The 15,397-nt window shown below is 63.8% G+C and overlaps 2 protein-coding genes across 3 annotated transcripts; one reads left to right on the plus strand and one right to left on the minus strand.

The window, feature by feature from the left end:
- Positions 1-2,197: 2,197 nt before the first annotated feature.
- LOC142419541 (uncharacterized) lies at positions 2,198-8,681 on the minus strand. 2 transcript variants are annotated; one of them, XM_075522637.1, is made up of 14 exons: positions 5,935-8,670; positions 5,690-5,850; positions 5,454-5,613; positions 5,161-5,331; positions 4,988-5,079; positions 4,739-4,896; positions 4,555-4,658; positions 4,251-4,475; positions 4,010-4,095; positions 3,704-3,840; positions 3,439-3,528; positions 3,007-3,215; positions 2,667-2,873; positions 2,198-2,547 (listed from the first exon to the last, which is right to left on the minus strand). In XM_075522637.1, the coding sequence occupies exons 1-14, from the start codon at positions 7,966-7,968 to the stop codon at positions 2,260-2,262; spliced, it is 4,122 nt and encodes a 1,373-aa protein (XP_075378752.1). In that variant the 5' UTR covers positions 7,969-8,670; the 3' UTR covers positions 2,198-2,259. The 2 variants fall into 2 exon arrangements, 1 of the variants encoding a protein (XP_075378752.1); XR_012778579.1 differs by lacking the exons at positions 3,007-3,215; positions 3,704-3,840 and having other exon boundaries at positions 2,409-2,547; positions 5,935-8,681.
- Positions 8,682-9,024: 343 nt separating this feature from the next.
- TRAPPC3 (trafficking protein particle complex subunit 3) lies at positions 9,025-14,868 on the plus strand. Its single transcript, XM_075522639.1, has 5 exons — positions 9,025-9,181; positions 12,275-12,372; positions 12,601-12,700; positions 12,968-13,150; positions 13,845-14,868. The coding sequence occupies exons 1-5, from the start codon at positions 9,140-9,142 to the stop codon at positions 13,962-13,964; spliced, it is 543 nt and encodes a 180-aa protein (XP_075378754.1). The 5' UTR covers positions 9,025-9,139; the 3' UTR covers positions 13,965-14,868.
- The last annotated feature ends 529 nt before the right edge of the window (positions 14,869-15,397 follow it).

The following is a 15,397-nucleotide window of genomic DNA, read 5'->3' on the forward strand; positions in this document are numbered from 1 at the left end:
CGTGGCGCAGGAGCGTGTCCCAGTGAACCAACAAACACAGGGGACACCTCGGGACACGGAAGGGGAACAGCCCCGCTCGCACACCTGCGTGGCCAAGCCTCCGAGGGGGCTGCGGCAGCCCCACGGCCCCTTATTTCCATGGCACACAAGGGATCCGGCAGAGCGGGGCCAGGGCCACCCCGTGACCTGCTCCATGGGTGCTGGTGGGCGGCTTCCAAAGTCCCTTTGCCTGGCAGGGCCACAGCCCTGTAGGTCCCAGCGGAGGGGGCAGGGGGGCCAGCACAGCATCGCCCAGAGCGGATGAGCATCCCGGGGCTCCAGGACAGCCTGGCACCAGGTCCAGCCATGCCCAGGGTCCTTCTCCCCACCACGGGGCCAGCCTGGAGCAGGAAGCACGGTGAGGAAGGGGCAACTGCGGGTGTACAGGGCCTGCGGCCATGCTCCGCTGGTGCTCCCGGTGTGGGCAATGATGCAGAGGGCTCCTGGCTGCCGTGCCAGCCCAAGTCGATGGGCTTATACAAGCAGAGCATCGATCGATCGCTCTGCTGCAGGCAGAGTCCCGCTGCGTCGGGGTTCCTGGGTCCAGCCCCCCCGTTCCTGCGGTGCTGGGAACAGCCGCCCTCCTCGTGCTGATGGAAAATCCGATGAGCTCATGACGAGCATGCCGCCCGGCCCCAGCAGCTGCATGCCCCAGAGCTCCCCGTGCTCCTCAGCCCCTCGGCGTGGGGTACAACGCTGCCACGGCTCCCTCGGGCAGGCCTGGGGAGGGGGCTGCACCCAGTGGGCTGGGGCCCGGCCATGGCTCTAGCCCCTGCAGCGTGCCCAGTGCCTCACCCCGACACTGCCTGCGGGGAGCCAGGGGGGTGCCGAGCACACCAAAAGGACAATTACAGCCGTGGCTCGGCCACTGCCCTGCCAGCGCGAGCTGACACCGTGGGAGGCTGGGTGCAAACAGGGATGAGGACAGCAAACAAACCCCGCCGGCATCTCCGGGCAAAGTACCACGCGGGACACCCCATCCCACCCGCTCCCACACCGCTCCCCACCCCTCTGCCCCACACCTCCCTCCTCCGGCTCCAGGACTTTGCCCCAGCCCCAGGCTGCTCCCACCCTGCTGCTCTGCGCGGGGCAGTTTCGGGGCCACAAGGGCTGATCTGAACCCCTGCCCCCAAAACGCTCCGGCTGACCCCCACTAGCTATGGGGCAGTGACTCAGCAGGAACCCAAGGGCGATGGTCTGTGCCTGCATCCTGCCCCGGAGCGGACGGGTGCGGTACCAGGTACCAGCCCGTTGCCGGCAGCGTGCCGGGGCAGCCACCAGCCCCCGAGCATGTCGCCACAGGGCCGGCATGGCAGCAAAGCCCCGCTGCTGCAGGACAATCCCCTGTGGGTGCAGGTGACAAATGGGCCAGCAATGGGCTGAGCCCTGCCCTGCCCTGCTGCAGCCCTCGCCCGCTCTGTAATTATCCCAGGCCGCATCTGTAATTAGTGCCCTGATGTCATGGTGTCAGGCCTGGGCAGCCCCACCTTGGCCTCCAGCCCTGGGGCTGAAGCAGATCCCGGCCCTCCAACACCGTCCTGAGGAGCTCCTGCCCACCTCTGGCTACCCGTGCTCCCCGCCAGCGTCGCTGCTGGACCCCCATCCCGTCCCTGTCCCGCAGCACCCGAGCTGCTGTAGGGCTGGATCCGGCCCCTCCGGCCACTGCAGGGCTCGGCCGCTCTCACTGCTGCATCTCTGCTCCCCCCCGCCCGCTGCCAGCATCCTGCCCGCTCCTCGCCGTGCTGGTCCTGCTGGCCGGCTGCACGGCTGCCACCCTCCTGGGGACGCATCCTGCCTGGGCAGGAGAGGGGCCAGCCCCTGCCCTCCCGAGCCCCCCAGGTCAGGAATGAAGGCAGCGCTGCCGGTCCCCCGGCCCCTTGGCACCGGGAATGCGCCGGAGCAGCCCTGGCAGCTATAAATAGAGTGGGAAGCGCAGGCACGCGCCGGCCGGGGCGCACGTGGGTCTGGGTGGCCGCTGCCCCTCAGCCGGCGTGGGGCACGGGCAGGGTGTGGGGCTGCAGCGGCACCCCAAGGCGGGATGGGGACGGGGAGGAGGGCGAAAGCCCCGGGGAGGGCAGGGGCACTGCCGTCCTGCTGCAGGGACGCACCCAGCCCCGTGCCAGGGGGACGGGAGGGGAGGCCCCACACAGCCGTCGCGGAGCAGCACCCAGCACTTTATTGCAAGGCAGACAACCGCGCTCCCCGCGGCACCCCCCACCTCTAGCACCCGCGCAGGGGCCGGGCTGCGCCGGTGACGGTGAACCGTGCGCTCAGCACCTCCGAGGGTGCCCGCGTCTGCTGGCCTGGCTGCTGCCCACCGGCAAAGAGGGTGAAGGTGCCAGGCTCGAGACGCCAGTCCTGCGCCCAGACGGCGCGCTGCTCGGCCGCCACCTGGAAGGACAGCTTGGTCTCCCGGCCGGCTGGCACGGCCACGCGGCGGAAAGCCACCAGCTGCCAGCGGGGCACCGGCACGGACGACTGCTCCCACCGCAGGTACAGCTGCACCACCTGCCCGGAGGGACGGGAGTCAGCGCCAACGGGACCCCCCAGCTGCCTCCCTGGCGGGGGGGACCCCGGCCACATCTGTACCCCCTACGGCCGCACCAGCACGGAGCGGCCGTGCTCACCTCCTCGCCGTCCCGCTGCCCCGTGTTCTCCAGCACCACAGACACGGAGAGGTTGGCACAGGCAGGCAGCGCTGGGGGGCTCAGCACCAGGTCCCGGTACTGGAAGGTGGTGTAGGACAGCCCGTAGCCAAAGGGGTAGAGCGGGGCCTCCTGCCCGTAGTACCGGTACGTCCGCCCCTCCATGGTGTAGTTCTCCATCGGTGGCACCTGCGGGACAGGGGGCCGGTGGAGCAGGGCAGGGCTGGGCGGGCACAGTCAAGCATCAGCCCTGCATCCCGCGGCTCCCCCAGCCACCGAGGCAGGGAAGGGCTACGGGTGTCACCGGCTGCCCTGGCCTTACCTGGTGCATGCCCGCGGGCCACGTGGCCGGCAGCCTGCCAGCCGGGCTGGCCCCTGCCTCGCCCAGCAGGACCTTGGCGACGGCTAGGCCAGTGGCCTGGGCAGGGAAGAAGCACGCCAGGATGGCCCCCACGCCCTCGTGCGCCTGTGCCCAGCTCACGTCCAGGGGCCCCGCGTTGAACAGCAGCAGGATGACGGGGCGCCCGGCGGCTACAGGGAGACGGCCGTCACCAGGAGCCCCGTGCCGGCGCTGCCTGGACGGCTCCGGGGGTGCCCCGTGGATGGGGAATGCCTGGGGGGGTTGTGGTCCCCCTCACTGTGCCCCAGCCCACCACCACCCCCTCCGGGCTGTCCCTGACCCCCGGGACACCGGCCAGTCCCCAGGTGCCGGCACGCTGCCCCGGCCGGGAGCTGAGCCCCGCAGAGCCCCTACCCGCCTGCACGGCGTCCTGCAGCAGCTCCAGCTGGTGGCCCGGCAGGGACAGGTCCCTCCGGTCCTTCGCCTCCGTCTCCACATCCGTCCCTGTGTGGGGACAGCAAAGGGACAGCCCCTTGCACTCCGCCCGGGGCACCGACGGAGAGGGCAGAGGGGTGCTGACTGCCTCGGGGGGCCGATGGGGACCCCTTCCTGTCCCACAGCCACCCCGGCTCTGGGACGCTCCCCCTGCCCACCCAGCGCCCTCCCCGCTCCCACCTACCTGTCCCCAGGCAGACCACCACCGCGTCGGCTGCCTCCGCCGCACCCACCACCTCCGCCCTCGAGTACTGCTGGCACCGCGGCTCGCGGCAGCCTGCCGCGAAGCTGATGTTGGCCGGCAGCGTCTCCAGCCCTCTCCTGCACCAAGGAAGAGCAGAGGGCGCGGGGGCTGCTGTGCCCCAGAGTCGGGGCACCTTGCGGATGCCCCCCCTTGCCCCGGCCCCCAGCGAAGGGTCGAGTGGCTCCAGCAGCAGCCCCGGGCAGTGCCCAGGACCAGGGGACGGACGGCAGCGCTGCGCTGTCTCACCGGGGAGTGTAGATGTACCGCGGCTCCGGCACCGGCGCGTAGTCCCCAAACAGCACCCGGGGGTTGTCGGCGAAGGGACCCACCACCTGCGGAGGGCAGAGGGGTGTCGGCGGGCACCAGCAGCCCTGTGCCACGCAGCCTGTGGCTCTCCAAAGGAGGGGACGCCTGCGTGCCCGGGGTACGGAGCCAGCACCACCTGGGTCACCGCGTCCCCCCGCCAGCCTCCGTGCGTGGTGCTCACCGCGAGGCGCTTGCCGGGCAGGTCCCGGGCCCGGAGAGGCAGCGTCCCCCGCACGTTCTTCAGCAGTACAAAGCTCTTGACAGCAGCTTCCAGCGAGAGGTTGCGGTGCTCGGGGCTCTGCACGGTGCTCAGGTCCAGGGAGCTGTAGGGGTTCATGGCCGGAGGGTCGAACTCCCCCAGCCGCATCCGTGTGTAGAAGAGGGGCCGGACCCGGTCGCGCAGCATCTGCAAAGACCCCAACACCAAAACCTCGGCCGTGCTTGGCGGGGGCGGCCCTGGCTCCCTGCCCGCACCCCCGGCCCACCTGCAGTGTGATGTTGCCCATGGCCAGAGCCTGGGGGATGTGCATGAAGACGTTGTTCCTCACGCCGTAGGAGAGCTCCAGGTTGCAGCCGGCGTTCATTGAGGCTGCCGTGCCGGTGAGAAGGGAAACCGCCCGTCACAGCTGCGTGATGCCCAGGGACCCCGCGCCTGTCCCACAAGCTCACCGACCGCCGTCTCCAGGAAGGTGCGTGTGTAGTGGTGCCCCAGCATGATGAGCTCCAGGGCTCCCTCGTCGCTCACCACGTAGCCGTCGAACCCCCACTCGCCGCGCAGGATGTCCGTCAGCAGCTTCTTATTGGCGCAGGCGGGAACGCCGTTGATCCTGTCGGAGAGGGGATGGGGCAGCCCGGATGGCCGGGCACCGGCCGCCCCGCGGGCAGCCCAGCCCACGCAGCCCCCACCGCGCTCGGTACCTGTTGTAACTGCACATGAAGCTGTAGGAGCCGGCACGCACGCACGCCTGGAACTGGGGCAGGAAGGTGGTGCGCCAGTCCCGCTCCAGCACCTGCAAGCGCCACGGCAGAGAGGGGTCAGCGCCTGGGGGGCCGCCCACCGTCCCATGGTCCCACTGTCCCACCGTGCTCACCTTGGCGTCGAAGCTGAGCCTGGAGACGGGGATGTTCTCGGGGCCCCCGTGCACACTGAAGTGCTTGCAGCCGGCGCTGGCCTTGATGTAGCGGGGGTGCCGGCCCTGCAGCCCCTGCACGAAGCTGCGGGCCAGCTCCCCGCTCAGGAACGGGTCCTCCCCGTAGGTCTCCTGGCCGAGGCGCAGGCGGGTCACGGCCGGGGCCCCCAGCGCCCCGGGAGCCGCGGCTCAGCCCCAGTCCCGCGTGGCCTGACCCCCGCCCGAGGCCAGCCGCCCCCGCCCCGCGCTGGCACCTGGTTCCTGCCCCACAGCGGGTGCCTCATGATGTTCAGGACGGGGCTGAAGCAGCTGAGCCCCGTGTGGTCACCGTAGCGGCCGGCGGCGACGAAGCCGTTGTGCTTGGCTCTCACCTCGGTGGCGGTGGCGTTGGCCACCCGGTAGACGAGCTCAGGGCTGCGGGGAGAGCGCGGGGGTGTCGGGGCGGGGCGGGGCGGCTCACGGGGCCACGTCCCGTCCGCGGCGCCGGTACCTGAAGGCGGCGGCGAGCCCCAGCGCCTGGGGGAAAGCCGTGGCCCAGCCGGGGGCCTCCGCGTCGCCCCGCAGACACTCCGTGTTCCAGTTGTAGGGCCCGATGCCCAGCCGCGGGACGGGGGGCGCGGGGCCGTTCCCCATCGCGCCCCCCCTCGCCACCTGCGGGCCGGCGGCGCTGAGCGGGGGGGGGGGGGGGGGGGGTGGTCCCGGGGCCGCCCCCGCCGCCGCCCGCCGCGCCCTCACCTGCAGCACCAGCTCGGCGGGGCTCAGCCGGCCCAGCAGGTCGTCGAGGCGGCGGTGCCAGGGCAGCGCCGGGTCCTGGAAGGGGAAGGCGGGGAAGGGCACGGGCAGCGCCCGCCCCGGCCCGGCGCCCAGCGCCGCGCACAGCAGCACGGCGGCGGCCCGGAGCCCCGGCACGGCGGGCGCGGGGGCGGCTCGGCGCGGCATGGCGCGGCGCGGCTCCCGGGATCGGCCCGGCCCGGCCCGGCGCTGCGAGGCCACGGGCGATGGGCGCGGCGGGGCGGGGCGCGCTGCAGCCCGGCCCTGCGCCCGCCGGACGGGGCGGAGCGGGGCGGGACGGGGTCCCGGTGCGAGGGACGTGCCCGGTCCCCCGGTCCCTGCCGCGCTCCGCCCTGCCCGGGGAGGCATCAGAAAGCGGCGGCGCCGGAGGAGCCCCGGCCGCCTACCCCCGAACGAGCAACCGGGCCCGGCGCGGGGGCCCGTGCACCGGGGTCTGTACTTGGGGGGGGGGGGGCGGCGAGGCCCGGCCGGCGGCACCGGAGCACCAAGCAACGTGCGGCCGGGCCCTGGCTCCTGTCCCCTGGCTCCGCCGCCGTGGCAGATCGCGGCATTTCGGTTCCCACCCCCCCGAGCACCGCCCGGCGCGGGCACGTCTGCGAGCGGCAACCGGCAGAGCGGCCCGGCACCGCCGAACCGGCTCCCGGGGTCACCCCGGCGGCAGCGGGGCTGCCCGCGGCTCCGGCGCTGCCGGCAGCAGAGCTGGCAGGGCTGGCAGGGCTGGGCCCCTGCTGGGACCGGGGGCAGATGTTGCCCCACCGCTGCTCCTGTCCTGGACCTGGGACCCGGGGCAATAAGGAGAAGGGCCTTCGTTAGCACGCTGTGCTTTAACGAGAGCCACGGAGCGCGATGCCAGCACCGGTCCCTTGTGTGGCCTCCGGTGCCCGGCCGGCTCAGCACGGTGGGACACTGCCAGGGACCCACGCGGTGACCAGGGACACTGAACCTCCGGTGGGCACCCACGCACAGGAGCAGCTGCGGCGGCCGTGGTCGCACTTTCGGTGCCCGGGGGCCGAGGCTGCTGGTCCTCCTGGCCGCGCTGCCCCAGCCCCACACGCGCAGCCTGGGGACACGGCGCGGGGCTGGGCGGTGGCTCAGGTGTGAGCATGCCGGCAGGGCTGTGGCCGGGCTTGGCACATGCCCCAGGGCCCGGCCAGGTGACTCCCCAGCCAGCGAGGGCCAGCACTGCGTGACCCGGAGCGGCACGTGCGGCTCCGGCAGCCACCAGGCACACGGCGATGTTTGCTCTGGGGCTTTCTCACGCGGCCGCTCCCACAAGACAAACAGCACGGTGACGGCTGGGGTTTGGCTTGGCACCGGGCAGCCCAGGCCCATGGAGACCTGCATCTCCATGTGGGTGAGCTTGGTGGCCACCTGGCTCAGGGGGCTCATGCCCACCTCCAGCATTGCGGCCGTGGTGTTGTGCACCGTGTGCCACGGGGCCTCCGCTGCCTCCACCTGTGCGCTCCCCTGGATGTAGGGGAGATGCACAGGGGGTGCGAGGAGAGCGCAAAGCGGCCATCTGCCCGCCGGTGCTGGGACGGGACGGGGAGCAGGAGGGGAGCCGCGCACACAGGCTGCTCCCCTGCACTTTAGGGCTGGGAGATGGGGGAGCACAGACATCTCGTGGTCTCGCTGGCACTGTGTCCTGCTCCTGCCAGGGATGGAGGCGACGCTGGCAGTTCCCAGCCCAGACCGACCACACCAAGAGCTGGTGTCGGGCCTAGAGGCTCGCAGCCCGCCAGCAGCCGAGGAGCACGGGCTGTGCCGTCCTGAGGACGTAGCCATGTAAGGCAACGCCAGCAGGTCAGCTGCAGCCAGCAACAGGCCAGCCGGTCCCTGTGCTCCGAGCGCTGCTGCTCGGTGGTGACAGCGGGCGATCACCCAGCTGCCGGATTCCTGAGCAGCCGGCGGGGAGGTCCTGCTAACGGCTCCCTCTGCACCCAGAGCACATCCTCCCACCCGGCACGCGGCCTCCATCGCACCGCCCCGGCTCAAGCCACCCTTGAGCACGGGTCAGCAATCAGCACTTGCTCAGCGACGTGTCTAGAGACATACCCGAACAGATAAATAACCACCAGGCAGCATCCATCTGGGAGCAGAGGCCGGTGCTTGGGCGGCCGTGCTGGCTGGGGAGGGTCAGGGGGAGCTCGGTTGTCCCGGTAGATATTTACTGCAGTTGCACGGAGCCCCAAGCCAGGCTGCTTTCTGCGACACCCCCGTCCTCTGCCGCGTTGCCGCACGGCCGTATTTGTTTCGCACGCCTGTGAGGTGTGGAAACCCTGCGCCGAGCAGCTCCCGTTCCCACACTGAGCTGCAGCCCGAGGCTCCCAGCTGGCCCTGCCCCGCCAGCCCAGGGCTCGCCCCGTCCGTCCCCGGGGACGCCGGCTGCCCTCGCCCAGGAACCGGTTTCTGCCAAGACAGGGCAGGGCTGGGGGCAGGGGCGAAGCGACGGCAGGACCCGCCGGCCCAGGGGGCCTCTGCCCTGGACGGGCCCTTGCTGTGCGGACGGCCCATTCCCTGAGGGGTTACTCGTCCAGCAAAAACCCTCGCTGCCCTCAGCGGGGCTGGGGACCCTCCGCAGGGCCGCCAGGCACCCGCGGGCCCTGCCGGGGGCCGGGCAGCGGAGGGCCGCCATCCCGCCTTCCCCTGGGACGGCTCGCAGGGACCAGCACCGCAGCCACCGCAGCCACCGCCCCACCCTCCCCGGCCGGGCAGGGGTCACCCGCTCCCGGCAGACACCCACGGAACCGAGGGCCAGGTGAAACGCTGGCCGCGGCCCCGGCCCCGGCCCCGGCCCCGGCCCCGGCCCCGGCCCCGGCCCCGGCCCCGGCCCGCGAAAGCGCCCCCTGGCGGCGCAGGGACACCCCGCCCACCCCAGCGCCTGCCGGGATTTGTAGGCGCCTCTCCGTCACGTGAGCCAGGGCACGCCGGGAAGGGTAGCCCCGCCTCCGCCCGCACGGCCGACACGCATGCGCACGGGGCGACCGCGTTGCACTCTGGGGCTTGTAGTTCGGCGACGCGGGCGTGGCGGAGCCGGCAGCGCGGCGGGGACTGCGAGTCCCGTCGTGCCCCGCGGCGCGGCGCGGTGCGGTGCGGTGCGGGAGGCGGCCGGGCCGGGCCGGGCCGGGGACGCAGCGGGCCGGGCAGGATGTCGCGCCAGGCCGGCCGCGGCACCGAGAGCAAGAAAATGGTAACGGCGGGGCCACGGCGCCTGAGGGGCCGGGCGGGCCCCGGCGGGCCCCTGCCGCCGCCCGCCTGCGGGGTCAGGCCCGCCGGGCCCGGGGCGGGTCGGCCGTGGGGCGCCCCGCCGGCGGCGATGGCAGGGCCCGGGCCCGGGCCCGGGGCGGGGGGTGGCGGAGGAGGAGGAGGAGGCGGAGGCCCGGCCCGGCCCGGCCGTCAGGTCGAGGGCCCGCGGCAGGGCCCGGCTCTGCCCGCCCGCCGCTGGGCCGCGCTGCCCGCCTCGGTTCGCAGTGTGGGCTCGGCGGGACCTGCCCCTCCGCCAGCACCGCCCGCCCCTCTCCGGGCCGCCGCCTGCGGGCGGGCGGGCGGCTGCAGGGCGGGCACCGGCTGTCCCCTTCCTCCGCGTTTTCCCGCCCGCCCCGGAGGCCCGAGGCGCTCCTCAGCGGAGGGGAGCGGAGGGCGCTGCGCGACCCGCGCCGCGGGAGCCCGGCACGGCCCTTGAACGGGCTCGGCCTGAAGCGTCCGGTACCCGCAGCCGTTCGTAACGGGGGCTCCTGTCACCTGCACCGCAGGGCAGGGAGCGTCCGGTGCTGCGGAGCCGGAGAGCCGAGTGCCGTGTCGGGATGGGAGGTGGGGCAGGAGCGGGACGCCGCTGGTGACGGAAACGCTGCCGTTAACGGGGCAGTCAGAGCGCAGCCGCTTCCCTTCTCTCTGACCCCAGCCCGCGTTGCCAGTCCCGCTGCGCCGAGGAGCGAGGAGATGGCGAACAAAGCTACAGAGCCGAGGTCCAATTCTGGGTCAAAACAGGCGGAATTAATTAATTTTAAATGCAAAGTCAGTATTTGAAAGCAAGTAATAAAAATGAAATCTGTTTTTTCTCCCTCTTTGGCCGTGCTGACGGCTGGCTCAGGCTCAGCGGAGGCCGGGCAGCTGCCCGCTCCTGCCCCCTCCGCACCACGAGGGATTCTCTTCTAGGGATTCAGCTCCTTAAATACAATGGGTTTTATTTAAGGAATTGGAGCTATGTCATTAGGATTCTGACGTTTTTGTAGCCACAGAACGGTTTATAGTGTTGAGACTATATGCTAGTCTGCAATACCAGAAAATATAAAGAATGGAAAAAGTATTAAGCACTTTAATTTCATGAGATGGACTGAAAATGCAGAGTTCGTTTACAAATATGAATTTAGAAGTTTGCCTTGTTATAACACTTTGAAGTTACCTGAATAGCAGCGTTGCAGGCGATAACCATGACGGGCACTGGGTTTGCACACTTTGGGGCTGATAACAGTGGGTGACGGCTTCATGGCTTTACGCAGTAAACGACAGCGTCTTGGACTGGTAACAGCTGGATTTCCTCCATCCATTCACCCCCTCCTCTCTCCAGCTGCCAAGCCCTGTCTTTACTAAAATTACTGAAATCCTTAAAAACAGCGTAACCTCTTTTGCATGTTTGTTAAATTCTCTGCCAAATGTCTGACTCTGCCGGTTGAGCTGAAGGAGTCTTCCGCCTTGTCGGTCGCTCTTGAGTGATGCGAACCTGCGCAACCTTTATCTTTCCAAGACAAAATCAGAATTGTAAGCAAAAAACCCAAAGAATGCGTTGATTCTTTAGATCTAAAATTAGGCAAAAGTCTACCAAGGAGCCTGACTGGTTCTTTTCACACGCTTAAAGCCTTTTGGCAGCTCGTGGCTGTTGACCTCGTGATTTACAATGACAAGGTGGAATTCCCTGTGTCTTCTAACAAACCCAATTTCTATTTGTTGAATGTTGCCGTTTGGGAGTGATTCCTCCTTCTGTTTGTCTTGGCTTTGTGTAAACCTGTTGAGAACGAAGTGCGATCAGTGTTGTCACTTAACTCTGATGTTGTCTCTTTTCCCTTCCTTTCTGCCTGCCTGCTGCTTTCATTCTGTAGTATTGGTATTTGCCATTCATTTCACCTTCTGCATCTATGCATCTCATGGTAGGTGATAGGCTTTTAATCTGAGATTAGACTCTCTGTAATGTTTCTGAATGCTAAAACTGAAAGCAGAAATAAATGACGATGGTTTATTTGTTCCTGAAAACACTTCCTTCAGGTTCTGTGAAAAGCTAAAGCCTATTGTAGCTTTTTGTTTTGCAGCCTTTAATGACCGTGTAATCACTGGTCCGGCTTAACGGCTCCCAAGAAAATGCACTTTGACACAGTTGCTTCTGGTTGAGGATGGGTGGCGGTGGTGGCTGGGAGAGGAGAGCTCTTCCCCTGGTGTTTTCTGCAAATCTGGCAACTGTGCAAAGAAAGCCCGAGTAACTTTGATCCTAGCCAGGCACAGAAAGCGGATGTGCACAACACAGATCTGCTGAGCTGACCTGAAATTGTCCTTGCTGTTCCTCCTCCGGGTCTGAGGAGCTGATTTTAATGTATGAAGCAAATTATGTGCCTAGATAACTTTTTAGGGACCAGATGAGTATTGCTTTCTCTTGGTAGCGCAGTGTAATAAATCTGTGAATGGACGAGAATTTTTTGTCCTGTTGAAAGGACCAGAAAGGGAGCGTAACGAGTGTTGCCCATGTGCAGCGCCTTCATGAAACACAGATAACGGACGGCAGTTTTTTCACCTCTGGGTCAGTGGTTGAAATAAATTCAGGTCCCTGGCAACTGCAAGTTTAGCCATCCAGGAGGTGGCCAGCAGCACACGAAATGACCTGGAGGTGTCATTCCAGTTATCGGGGCGTGTGCTCGTTAAAGCAGAGAGAGATGCTAATTGGCAGCTGAGGAGAGCTGCTGAGAATGGCTACAGAGAGCGTGAGCAGCCTCCTGGCTTGCCTCTTCAGGTCAGACTCGGGGCACGTTAATGGGAAGGGCTGCGTGTGTGGAGACAGAGAGAGAAAGAAAGTGCTCGGTCGTTCCTAGTCAAAGAGGATTTTTCTTTCCAAGGAGACTGAAGTTGCCTTGCCAAAACATGAACTGGGTTCTCTCCTTATTAAGCAGCAGATTCCTTTGAGACAGCAGGTTTCTGTTCTCCCTCTCTGGGCCAACGGAAGCAGCGCTGGACACAGATGCAGCAGTGCTCAGTCAGTTTTCTCTTTGGCTTGTGCTAAATCCCTTTTGCCTCTGTCTAGAACTCGGAGCTCTTCACGCTGACGTACGGCGCCCTGGTCACCCAGCTGTGCAAGGACTACGAGAATGACGAGGATGTCAACAAGCAGCTTGACAAAATGTAAGTGGATCCGCTGCAGCGGAGCCTTGTAGGAGCTCGGGTTCACAGTATGGCACGTCTGTGTGCTGCACTAAGAATAAAAGCCTGGCAGACTGAGTTTTATTTAATAACTGATACTTCTCAGATTTAATTTTTTTTCCTCCACTACCTTCTTTTATAAACGTTGGCTGTCTTTCTAAAGCTGCGCTCTTCCCGCTCTGTAGCTGTTGCTCTTTGGTACATTCACAGGGGTTACAACATAGGTGTTCGGCTAATAGAAGACTTTCTGGCCCGGTCCAATGTCGGAAGATGCCATGATTTTCGTGAAACTGCAGATGTTATTGCAAAGGTAATTGTCAAAGCACAGTTTCGTCAGGTTTTTGTCATGGTTTTGCATGTGAGGATAGAGTATTTGCTACTCACGGGACTGTTCTGAGAGTTTGACTGAGATTTTGGGGAGGAAAAAGAGAGAATTAGATCCCTGACTGCTGCTGACTGGTGGGAATTGGGAGAAAGGCGTGGTGTTTTCAAAACCCTTTAGTAATTTGGCAAAGATCAAAGCTGTGCTGTTGCTTCATGGGACACCTTTTTGTTCATACCCTGTTTGACGTAACAGATAGCATTTAAAATGTACCTGGGCATCACTCCGAGCATCACCAACTGGAGTCCTGGAGGCGATGAGTTCTCCCTGATCTTGGAAAATAACCCCTTGGTGGACTTTGTTGAGCTCCCTGACAACCACTCATCCCTCATCTATTCCAACCTGTTGTGCGGAGTGCTGCGAGGTGCCCTGGAAATGGTGAGCCAACGTCTCTCTTCCGGTGAGATAGGTATATGAATAACCAAGGTATCAGCAGATAGTTTAGTGTCTAGTCTGTGTTTGTGACTTCTGTGTTGGCTTTGGACTTGAAATTCATTCCCAGGAGAAGCGCAGAGCTACAGCAGCGCTCGGCTGCCGTTGCGTGTGGCAGCTGTGAGTCCCAGAGGTGCTGACCGAGCCCCTTCATCTTATGACCCAAGTACAAGCACTAGTATCTCCTTGAATTTTTATGAAGCTTCAAAATCCTCACTTTGGAACTGCTATGAGCCCTAGTTGGGAATTGGCTGGAACAAGAGAGCAGCTGTCTCAAATTTAGCAGTCTGTATTTAGGCTTGATTATCTTGCTTAGCTGAAATTTTTGAGGAACATACATGGAGCAGCAGGACGTGTAGCCCCGAGCGATAGGGTTAACTGGGCTCTGATCTCTGCAGGGAGTCCCGGTTACGCTGTAGGAAGTACATTTGCCGAGGTGCGGTGCCCGCTGTCCACCATGTAGGCCACGATTGTCAAGGAGGATGTGATCTTGAAAAATAACGAGTGCTTCCCTAGAGCTCTGCATTGCGTGTCACGCCCTCAGAGCCCTTAAGCTGGCGTTTCGTGATCAGACGGTTCCTCGAGAAGCTGCTGTTTCAAGGGAGATAACAGCTCTTCTTTTTCCTCTTCCATCACCTAGGTTCAGATGGCCGTAGATGTAAAATTTGTCCAGGACACACTGAAGGGTGACAGCGTCACAGAAATAAGAATGAAGTTCATCAGGCGGATTGAAGACAATCTTCCAGCTGGTGAAGAGTGAATCGCAACCCAGTCTCCTTTGGGACTGGAGGGGACCAGCTGGTTTCGGCCATTAGCTTTCGTCACAGATCTGTAGGGATATAGCGCTTTCATCACAGATCTGTAGGGATCTAGTGCCCCTGTACATTCAGACTGACTCACTGACTACTTAAGATGTTGTTATATTCTTCTACTGTTACTTCCATCTTCTGTAGAAGACGATTGTCTGGTTGCTGTTTATTTCACAGGTTCATTCTGAAGCTTTTTCATAAGGTGATGTCTTTTTTGTATTCCCCTGGGGACCCTTTCTACACTCAGTTTCTAATTGTGACATGCGGTTGTGCGAGAACTACTGCTCAAACTCTAGGAGAGCTCCAGTCTGTTCAAATCTGAATCTGTGTTTTGTTACCAGAATTGGAGACCAAGCTATGAGACCCCACTGATGTAGTTAAATGCTGTCCTTAAGAGGTGTTTAAAATTCACGCGGAGATGAGCGCATTGTATTTCTGTAGACGAAACTGGCTTCCTGCATTTGATTCTGAAGTTACTAGTAAAATGCAAGCTTGATACAAAGGGGTGATTTGGGAGAAGCCGTTTGAGTGCTGGCACCCGGTCGGGGAGGCTGCTTTTGTCGGAGAGCAGCGGCATCAGGCAGCACCGGCAGGTTCGGGGGGTCCGTGTGGCCTGGGCCTTTCTGCACTTTCTCTCCCCCAGCACTCACGACTCCCCTCTTGGAAGGGGAGGACCATTAAAGTGCAACGGAGCAGCAGTGAAATGTTTTAAATGGAGAAGAGGAAAGAGTGGCTAAAAGGCCATCGGTTGTTCTACAGTGCGTACAGCCCAGGGGCCGCGGGGCAAGCCCACGGAATGAAAAACAAAGCTCAGGCTAACGCCTGGGAGGTATTAAATGCATTTCAGCACGTAGAGTCTGTTCTCCTGTTACGGTCTATAAACACTGCGCAGCGTGGAGGTGGTGCTGGGGTATATTCTCACAGATGTTTAGGCTACAACAGAATTTCCCGTGTTACTTAAATTGGCAAGCTTTGGCAGTCTGTAGCACCTGCTGTTCTGTAAAATAAATACACAAAGTAGCGTTCTATCTCAAAAAGCAAGATATTGGAAAATCAACTTTCTCTGCCATCCCGTTCAGCCAGAAAAATGCAGTCAGACGTTCAGTTCTCAAATCACTTTACATAGCATGAAGGCACAGATCCACAGAGATAATTAGGAACTTAAAGTCGATAGCTCTTACTCACTTCCGCAGGAGCTGGCGGCTCAAATACCTTTGTAGGTTTATGCCCGAGTGTAAGGTGAGAGAGAGAAAGCTGCTGCTTCTGCTGCCCTTCGGTTAGGTTCTCCGGATGAACGTTGGGCTGCTGGACTCTGGACGGCTCACCCCATCCCTTTTTCTTCCCAAGTGAGTCCCTTTGGTGGGAGGGTTTGGGTGCCCCGTGT

This window comes from Mycteria americana, chromosome 21 (assembly GCF_035582795.1).
Source record: "Mycteria americana isolate JAX WOST 10 ecotype Jacksonville Zoo and Gardens chromosome 21, USCA_MyAme_1.0, whole genome shotgun sequence".
Lineage (NCBI taxonomy): Eukaryota > Metazoa > Chordata > Aves > Ciconiiformes > Ciconiidae > Mycteria > Mycteria americana.

Excerpts from the sequence above, each read along its gene's own strand:
- LOC142419541 (XM_075522637.1), bottom strand. The coding sequence starts at position 7,968 with ATGGAGGCCGCGTGCCGGGTGGGAGGATGTGCTCTGGGTGCAGAGGGA. Across the intron at positions 5,614-5,689 it reads GGGCTCGCCGCCGCCTTCAG|CCCTGAGCTCGTCTACCGGG; the intron begins GTACCGGCGCCG and ends CTCTCCCCGCAG. Across the intron at positions 4,096-4,250 it reads TGCCCGGCAAGCGCCTCGCG|GTGGTGGGTCCCTTCGCCGA; the intron begins GTGAGCACCACG and ends TGCCCTCCGCAG.
- TRAPPC3 (XM_075522639.1), top strand. The coding sequence starts at position 9,140 with ATGTCGCGCCAGGCCGGCCGCGGCACCGAGAGCAAGAAAATG. Across the intron at positions 12,701-12,967 it reads CTGCAGATGTTATTGCAAAG|ATAGCATTTAAAATGTACCT; the intron begins GTAATTGTCAAA and ends TTGACGTAACAG. Across the intron at positions 13,151-13,844 it reads TGCGAGGTGCCCTGGAAATG|GTTCAGATGGCCGTAGATGT; the intron begins GTGAGCCAACGT and ends TCCATCACCTAG.